Here is a 9,890-nt window from a genome sequence, read left to right as displayed (position 1 = left end):
TTATCAATTTTGAACCACTAGAGTTTTACTGAATATACTTTTTAGCCCTCCAAACCACGACTCCCAAAATTCCTCTGATGAGATTCATGAGCTTGGATCATGAGTCAAAAATGAGATAATGTGCTATTAGATTGAACCATGGGTTTTGACGCCTTTTTTGTGTAAATATGGGCTCTTTTGGGCTTTAGAAGAGATTTTCTCAAAATTCATGATAGTGTTGATGTGGTGTGGGTCGTTAATAAAATGAAGCCATGTGATGTGAAAAATTTGTCCTCAACAATAATTTTTCCTTCATCTTCTTCATTTTCAAACTTTTTACATTATCAATATCAAGGATTCAAGGGTATTTGGTATTTCTCCACGTGCAATGCAAATCACATTTAAATAAAAATTTTCACATGAAATTAAAAAAAAAAAAATTTGAATCACATATAATTTTACTTTTATATATATCTGGTTGCATACTAGTGCGGTATTTATTTAGAAAATTTACGAGGATAATATGCTAACGCATCTTCCTTTGTCTCTTCCACCATTTGACATTATTATTTTTTTTGAAGCCACCACTTGGTATTTTTAAAATCACGTTTTCACACATTTTGACCCTTATTTTTCTTTTTAATTTCATAAAAGGTCGTTAAATAATTTAAACACAAGTGACGTAGGGGCTAGGACCACATATTTGGTTGAAAGATCCAAATCCTTCTGGCCTATTCAAGCCAATCAACGGTTGACGTTGTGGATTGGGAATGTGATTTATTCTTGGATGGAGATTGGGAATGGGATTTTAGTTCTTTTCTGGAAAAAACCCAAAATTTAGAGGAATAAAAAGAAATAATAAAGACACAAATTTTTTTCCAATAATTTATGTGTCAAGTTGAGATTAGAACAATATTATTTTTAGCAAATTAAAGGTCTTGTATTTCAATTAGTTCACACATTTGATTCTCAAAAAAAAAAAAAATAATAATAATAATAATAAAATAAAAACTGTGATTCTCAAAAAAAAAAATAATAATAATAATAATAATAAAATAAAAACTGGTTCACACATTTTGGTGTTTTTAGTGTAGATATTTAGAATTCAATTCCCTTCATTTTTCTCATTGTAATTATTGAATTATATATATGAAAAAAATATTATATAATTCTACCACTATATTAATTTTATTAACATAGAAATGAATGAGAAAAAAGAAAATTCAAAATAACCTCATTTTAATTGCTTATACCTAACTTTTTATTTTTTTATTTTTTGGAGGCTTATACCTAACTATATATTCTATTGAAAATGTTTTTTTTAATTTTCTTCCTACCTCGGTCCGGATAATGTAGACTGAGTCTGTGGCAATCTCATTGAAAAAGGACAGATATTGGTTTGACAGCTCTAACGCTAATATTTCACGTGGAAAGAAAAACAATAGCGCGTATGAATCTCGTGGTTCTATTTCTTAAAGTGCTATATATCTAATATGTCTATATAAATAAGTGCTTAGGTACCAAACTCTTACGCAAATTAAAGTTTAACCATAGATTCTCTACCAAAAATGCTGAAACCACAGCTTCACCTCTCAAATTCCACCAAAGTTCCCTTCCTGTTACACAAGCCATTCATCCATGGCAATTTGAATGCTTCACTTCCCATTTCAATGCACTCATTCTGCAGAAAACACAAACATAGTGTTCGAGTTGGGTTCAATCCTAACAACATAAAGGCTCAAGCTGTGGCAAGTTCTACAGAGAAGAGTGTTTCTGTGAAAGCCATTGTAACTGTGAAACCTACTGTTGGTGGGTTCCTCACAAACCTTGGAATAGACCGAGGGCTAGATGATATACAGGACGTACTTGGTAAAACCCTTCTCTTGGAGCTCGTTCAAGCAGAGCTTGATCCTAGTAAGTATTGGTCCAAGAAATTAAAATAAGCATATATAAGGCAATATTTTAGTTATTATATATAGAACGTTAGTTTGAAGGAAGAGTTTGTGGTTTTTCTTCTCCATTTTGATTTATTAAAAAAAAAAAATTGTCTCTTAGTTTTGGTTTGATTCTTTAATTTCCTCGTTATTTATTTACTTTTTGTTCTGTTTGCTGTGAATTTCTTCCTCTCCTTCTCCTTCTTCTTTGCAATGAATTTCTTTGTTTTCTTCCTCTAGTTATTTTACAAATTCTACATATTATGTGTGAAGACTAGAGTTAAGTGATTACCAATTCCATGCCCTCATTTTAAGAATATATACTGCAAGCAGAAAGATATCTATAACTTTTGAGCTCTAAATATTCATATGGATCAAACTAAAAGGAGTTCTCTTTTTTTTCTTTTCTTTTTTTTAGGGAAAAGGGGCCCTTTTAAACTAAAAGGAAAAACTTTTTGCTGTAGTTTCGGGTATCACTTTTTAATTTTCTTCATTTTAATAACATATAAAAAAAAAAAAGTAAAGTTCAAGAGTTTGTAAAGCACAAGAACGAAGATTCTCTATCTTACAATCAAAAAAAAAAAAAAAAAAATTCTCTATATTTACAGTGAATGTTCTATTTTATATTCCACAGTATGTTATGTTTTTTTTTTTTTTTTTAATAATTAAAAAAAAATATGTGATATGTTTTATTTGATGGACCATAGATAGAGCACCCATGTTGAGGGTTTTTATTCACAACAAACAATTTATAAATCCGCTCAAGGTTGAAGGAATTGAAATTTAATCTTTTCTCTGAACAACTTATACAAGAACTTAATAGATGCTTTCATGAAATGGCTAAAATAAATTTAATTTTGTGAGATATATTTTTAAGTTGAGTCCTAACATAAGTATTTAGAAATGTAAAATATATTCCCACTAGCTTTGTTGATAGTTATTCCAAATCATGTTAATTAATCCCCCAAGGTTTTGTAAATGCTCCAAATTCCTCTATATTCTAGGACAAATTCTAGAAAAATATTTAGATATTTCCTCAAAAGTTCACATAATTTTGGCATGAACCCTCAAATCTTAAGTGCATACATTTTTATCCCTAATCTAGCCCCTTTTTAATTCTAAAATTCTGGATTTGCGTTGCTAATTGATAGATACATGTCCAACAATGAATACTTTTTTTGTTGTTGAGAAAAGTCCAACTATGACTAGTAAATGATAGAAACGTACTAAATAAATATTTTTGTCATACTATATTCACGTGATAGCCTTAAAATAATGATATATTTTATAGAACCTTATATTTATAGTTCAGATCTACGTCATCCTTCCTTCACTATCTACCTCATTTAAAAAAAAAAAAAAAAAAAAAAAAAAATCCTACTTTTGAATGTTTTAATTTATGCTCCATCTATGGCAACATGTCAGTATGTCACACAACCACTTTTTTTTTTTTTTAAATAAACTAAGTTTGAAATAGAAAAAATTATAAACACAATATTTTATAATTGGTGAAGTATAAAATGAAAAATAGATTTTATACTGTAGCAAGATTTTTCTTAAAAAAAAAAAAAAAAAAAAAGACTGAAAATTGTGGTTTAAGAACTTATTCTCAATTGTTTTATAGTCGCTTCCTAAAAACCTTGTTTGGCAATGAGGTATTTTTTTAAAGTTTTATTTATTTATTTATTTATTTTATTACAAGTTTGCCACAGTTTCATTTACAAAACAGAAAACTGATACTAAAAACACCAAAAATATGTTCTCTAAAAGGTCGTTTGCTCAATATTTTTGGACATGATTTTCAAGATAAAATTTCAAAAACAGTAACCAAAAACAAATACTTTTAATGGGTCTCTCAGAATTTTGTATTAAGTCCTGAAAACATATTTCAAATACACCTACCAAACAATCGTTATGGACAGTAGAAGATTTTTGTTCAAAATATGATATTCACCACCAAATAGATAGATTATTCTTCCAATATCTTTACTCTCAGAAAAGTCAATATGTATTGGCGCTTGTTTATATATGTAGGAGAGAGATAGCGATTAGCGAGAGAGAGAAAGACAGAAATAATCAACTTGTGAATTTTCAAGTGCATTATGACTTTGCCATTAAAAAGAAAAAAAGAAAAAAGAAAATAAGAATCTAGTTGTCCTTAACAAATGGTCCCAATAAACTGAGATTTAGAAAGGCAAAGCTGAAAACGACAATATATAATTACGGTCCCAAATAAAAAAGGAAAAAACGTACGAAATACAGAGATTAGGAGGGTGTTTGGTAGAGTAGTTTGAAAATTGTTGTTTGTAGTTTTTTAAAATAGGTGTGGGTAAAAAAGTGTATTGAAATGCGTAAAATGCTGTTTAAAAACTAAAAAATGTTGTTTGAAAACACAAACCAAACGGGCCCTAAGTTGGGTTTCAGTGTCAATGACAGAGGACATAAAATAAATGTACAATATATTTATGTATGATTCAGCAAAAAATTAATTTATGTGTGTATTTGAGTATGCTTTCAAGGCTACATCCATTGAAGTGTATGTTGATGTGAATATTTATGTAAACTATCTAATACGTTTTATTCTTGAAGAGACGGGATTAGAGAAGGAGACAATCAAGGGTTACGCACACAGGACGAAGGGCGAAGAGAACGGTGTGGTGAAGTATGAGTCCAGTTTTGAAGTTCCAGTAGATTTTGGAGAGATTGGGGCTGTTTATGTGGAGAATGAGCACCACAATGAGATGTATCTTCAGGATATTATCCTTGATGGCTTCTCTAATGGCCCTGTTTATGTGACCTGTAATTCATGGGTTCATTCAAAGTATGACAATCCTCAGAAGAGGGTCTTCTTTTCAAACAAGGTCAGCCTCTTTTAAGCATGTACTGGTTTTAAACTTTTTCTAAAATAGATTATTAATATATGCTCTAAGAGTTTACATTAGCTAGACCCTATAAATAAATAAATATATATATATATATATACTCCATACTTTCAAACAAATATAAATGAATTGCTTACACAAGTACATATAGACTTGATCTTTATGCAGAAAAACATTACTATGCTTGTACATCACCTTCAAACAAATATAAATGCTTTGCATACACAAGTACATATAATTATATAGACGTGCTTGCCCATTTGCAGGAAAAAAAAAAAAAAAATTGCCTTGCTTCTATTTGTACATCAATGTAGTAGAATATTGATATTTTAAATTAAGGATTTGATTCATATAATTATCATTTATGAGTCAACACATTATTAGGAATAAGAATCCAATGCAGGAGGTAAAAGACAAACAACTTTCTATACCAATGGCTATATAGTGGATGTTTAGATAGGAATGATTGCGTCTGAGCTGTCTGGCATTTTGCGTTTTATTTATTTATTTATTTATATAATTCACGTGTTTTTTGTTTTTTTAGACAAATATCATTGTTTATCATTGTCTATTAATGTTCATGTCTTGATTATGTATTGTTCACGGGACTTATAACTATTTCATTAAAAAAAATTAAAAGTGGGTCTCATGGTAGTATTTACATATTTAAAAATTATTTTGTTATAGTATTTTTAGTTTTCAATAATATAAATTATATCCGGACCTTTGAAACTTTTTTTTTTTTAGTTGAGAATGAAACTGGATATTCCATTAAAACTGAATATTCCATGACTGGAACTTAACCCGTTATAAACTATGATCATTAATTCAACTAATAGATCATTGGTTAAATTGTAAGCTCAATTAAAATACAATAAAAAATTAAGAATATGTTACAAAACTCTAAAATAAATTAACAATCAATAACCAGTTTTTGAAAAATTACAAAAAAAATTATTTAAAATATTCACCAATAAAATAGATAAGCATTTAGTGGCATACTTAAAACAATACTAATTATTGAGCACTCTTGTATAGGATAAACATAATGTGCTCAACAATTTTTTTTTTTTTTAAGGATCAAACCCTTAAATTACATTTTATAAATAGATAGAGTCAATATTCAAACAAATATCTCGATGAAAAATTAAAAAAAAAATATTAAGTTTAACTTATCAAAAAAATATATAATCAAAAGATAAAAGGTCAAAACAAGTAAAAGTAAACATAATTCGGTTAAAGAAAAATATTATTAAAAGAAATTTTGAAATTTTATAATTTCTTCACAATAACATTATATAAATGAAGAGATACAATTATGGAAATATTACAAATAAGGAATACATTATATTCATTGATTCTTTCCTTAACATAGTAATTTTTTTATTCAAAAAAAAAAAAAAAAAAGCTTATACTCTAGCCCCCACTAGCTTAAAATCCTAGGTCCATCCCTGAAACGTGTCATAGATAACATAGCTATTGATCTTTGATTTTCTTAAAATTTTGCAAGCATATAGTATATAATAAGAATATGCAATTCAATGGTTAAATTTTCAATACTCACATCCAAATCTAATAAAAAGATATAAAAAGAGTTTGGAACTTTTTTCTTGAAAAACCAAACTCGAACTTATGACAAATTTCATGGACCTAATGATTTCATTGCTTAATCACTTACGTGTGAAGTAGAGTTTGTCTTAAGAAGTTCTCACATGTTCTGCAATTTTGTTAAATAGCTTTAAGAATAAGGACCCTTGTTGTGAAATTTTAAAATTCTCACAAGTGTACGAACCGTACCGAAGTATAGTTTGACAAGAACGAGGTCGAACCCACAGGGACTTGAATGAACGTAGGAAAATTAATTAAAGCTTAACCAAATTAATCCTAATCTAGTTTAATAAAAATTGGTTGTTTAGAAATTAAATAAACTAAGCAAAAGATATAAAGCAATAAAAAGATGTAAATAATCAAGGGAAATGAATTAAGCTTTTGGAATCTACCTTGTAAGTCATATAAGCATATATTTATGATCATTAATTTTTCTCCAACCATTACATGATAATCTAGAAATCAATCTTGTTATCAAGGAAAATATCATCATTAAAACTTATGTTTAAAAATCTAAAGCATGTTCTTCTTCGTTTCTTTAGTATAAAATCAAATCATCAATTGTATCCATAGTCAAACAAATCACAAGATATACCCAATTCTAAAAATCAAATCATAAATTGTATCCATTGATACAAATCACAAACGATATCCAATTTTATAATCAAGAATTAATAAATCAAGCATTCAATTAATTAAGACAAATCCTAAATCATGAGAAAAACATGATTGAACTCATATCTAGAATCTCATCTTAATCAATTGATATGAAGCAAAAAAAAATTTAAATCATAAAGAACAACTATTGTGGGAAAAATCAAATTACATAAATATTACTAATAATCCTTAACAAGGTTTCATCCTCAACCCTAGTTATAAATTTAGCTACTCATGGTAATTGAAATAAAACAAAAGAATAAAATACTAAATATTAAACTAGACAAATAAAATAGAGAAAGAAATAATCACAATGCTATCATGGAGAAAAGCTACAGAGAAGCTACATGTGGCACTGCCTCTTGCTCCAATTTTTGTTTTGCATCTCAGCCCTAGCACTGGCCTCCCTGGATTTTGCCCTAAAAAGTCTTTAAATAGGTCAAGGAATCCTATTACAAGTTGAATTCCCGTTTAGAGAAAATCCTATATTTTTAGGTTTCACTTAATTGACTATTTTGGCCCATTTAATGTCAGAATTCGGGCTTTTGGTAAACTACAAAATTGTAGCCCTTTAAGTTAACTTTCCAGCCCAACTTGAATCATCTTGATTGGAGATCTGAGCTGAAAGTTATGCGAAAATACTAACTGATGTGCAGGCTGGAATTCTAATCCGAATTGGACTTGGATTTGGTGCAAATTTCCTTTGATTCCTTGCTCCAATTGGACTTAAATTTAATTGGGTTGGTCTTTTCTTGAATTCATGCCTAGCTCGATGTAAGTTGGCTTGATTCAATTAGCCTAGCCCCACTTTGCATGTAAAGCCCTTATTACCTACAACACAAAGATATTATATAATCAATCACAAAATAATATAAAAGGAATGCTAACTATGCAAATTTGATGGTACTTTATTGTATATATTTCATGCACATCAACCCTCTTTAAGCTAAAATTTCAAACCTTAGTGACTGTTTGGATCCGACTGAAAAAGCCAGCACAAACACACTTTTCTTTTTTTTTTTTTTTTTTTTATGCACGTGCTTTTGGGTAGGAGACAAAGTTACTATTCACGCACACAAAGTATTCATGGTACCCACAACCACTTTATTTAGGAAAAAAAAATATTAAAAATGGATCCTACGGTACTATTCACATATTTAAAATTTATTTTGCTACAGTGTTTTCAATTTTCAGTTTTTAGTTTTCAGCAAAACTCGTGCACTATTCTAAATTTCTAACTCTTAATCCACATAATGAATATTGATATGAAATCCCACTCTTATTTTTCAAAATAAAACTTAATGCCAACCCTTTTTTTTCCTGATGAAGTCAACCCATTTTTAAGAGAGAGTGGGAACTAATACTGTGGGGCCTGAGAACTTGGTAACCCCGGCCCACTTTACATCCGACTCAGGGCCCACGCCGAGGAAGAAGGGGCGCCCGAGGACGAAGTATGAAGGACTGAGTTGCTCGGAGCCCCACCAAAGATGACCCTGTCCTCAGAAGATCGAGACCAACATTAAGTGGGGGAGTAAGCCCAGGATAGGCTGTCACCTCCGCACTAAATGCGCTCACCTAACCCTCTGGCTGCACTAATGGGGATGTGACTTCTGGACAGGGCAGCCTTGGTTGCTGCAACTCACATGAGTTCTGGTAAAACGGCTGATAGGACGGACGGTCAGAAGAGAGGGGCGTGGATGATCAATAGGTGGAAGAAAGAGATTATGAGGAAAGGGGCTATATAAGGAGAAGAAACAGATAAATGGGGGGGGGGGGGGAGGGAGACCACTGTGAAGCTCCTCGGCTCGGTGCCGAGGAGAAACCTTGGAGGTAACCCTAGTGTGCCAGCCTTCAACGGAGGGGAATTCTACATTGGGCGTTGTCCGTTTGTTAGGGCCGAGTTCTTAAACCCTCTCTCTACAAATTTATTGTAATGGGCCAACCGGGCTTGAGTCTACTCTCTCAACAGTAGAAGTACTCAAATTCGGTTCTTACAAATACTAATAAAATGATGATGATAATATAAAGTTTGGTCAATATATAATTGAATTAATTAGGTTCAATTATGAAATACAAGACGCTTTTATTATTTCGTTTTCCATCATTTGGTTACCAAACAAAGGTAACAACTTCAAAAACTTAATCACTGTATTTTGCCAAACACTCTAAATGCTAAAACTATTACAACTAAGACTATATTTCAGAGAAATAAGAGTAACGTTTTTAATAATTTAGGAAAAAATTAAAAATATATATAAATTTAGGAATGAAAAATAAATAACTTTATAAAAACTTTAAGGATGAAAATAACTTTTTTTTTTTTGCATAAATTATAATTTGGAGATATATAATTATATCTACTATATTTAGTCTCAAACAAATCTTAAATAAATTTTATCCAGTGATATTTTTCAAATCTCCTCCTGAATATATCCTTGCTTAATTAGAAGTGTTTTGTTTTATTTGTTTTAGCTTCCATCACATTACATTTTATATGGACAAGATATTAATATGAAATTTTGGTTAATTGCTTATATATATTGTTACTTATTTTAATTAGTTAACAATTTGAAATTAATTTTGCTTTCATTTTTTTAATCTTGTCCTCTAAAACTAAAATCTTGGCTCCCACACTTTATATATGTATTCATTCAACAAAATGAATTTAATGCAACAAAATCTAAAAAAGGTTTCTCTCCTTTTCATTTCTTTTTCTATTCAACCTTTTCTTTTTTAATTTGTGACCAATGATCATGTCTGCATTTGTTCAATGTAGGTGGTGGTGGTTGTTTTTGTTAAAAACCTTTTGTGATTTGATTATTGCTATATA

General features: G+C 29.7%; 1 protein-coding gene across 1 annotated transcript; it reads left to right on the top strand.

Annotated features, from left to right (window-relative positions):
• Nucleotides 1–1,495: 1,495 nt before the first annotated feature.
• LOC136061398 (linoleate 13S-lipoxygenase 2-1, chloroplastic-like) lies at nt 1,496–4,849 on the top strand. Its single transcript, XM_065764207.1, has 2 exons — nt 1,496–1,893; nt 4,503–4,849. The coding sequence occupies exons 1-2, from the start codon at nt 1,548–1,550 to the stop codon at nt 4,787–4,789; spliced, it is 633 nt and encodes a 210-aa protein (XP_065620279.1). The 5' UTR covers nt 1,496–1,547; the 3' UTR covers nt 4,790–4,849.
• The last annotated feature ends 5,041 nt before the right edge of the window (nt 4,850–9,890 follow it).

Source organism: Quercus suber, unplaced genomic scaffold, assembly GCF_002906115.3.
Source record: "Quercus suber isolate HL8 unplaced genomic scaffold, Cork oak 2.0 scaffold_545, whole genome shotgun sequence".
NCBI lineage: Eukaryota > Viridiplantae > Streptophyta > Magnoliopsida > Fagales > Fagaceae > Quercus > Quercus suber.
This window is presented reverse-complemented; position numbering and strand designations above follow the sequence as displayed.

What these genes read in the sequence shown, in the direction of transcription:
- LOC136061398 (XM_065764207.1), top strand. Translation starts at nt 1,548, where the DNA reads ATGCTGAAACCACAGCTTCACCTCTCAAATTCCACCAAAGTTCCCTTC. An exon ending in TCAAGCAGAGCTTGATCCTA is followed by an intron (nt 1,894 to 4,502) that starts GTAAGTATTGGT and finishes TTATTCTTGAAG; the next exon opens with AGACGGGATTAGAGAAGGAG.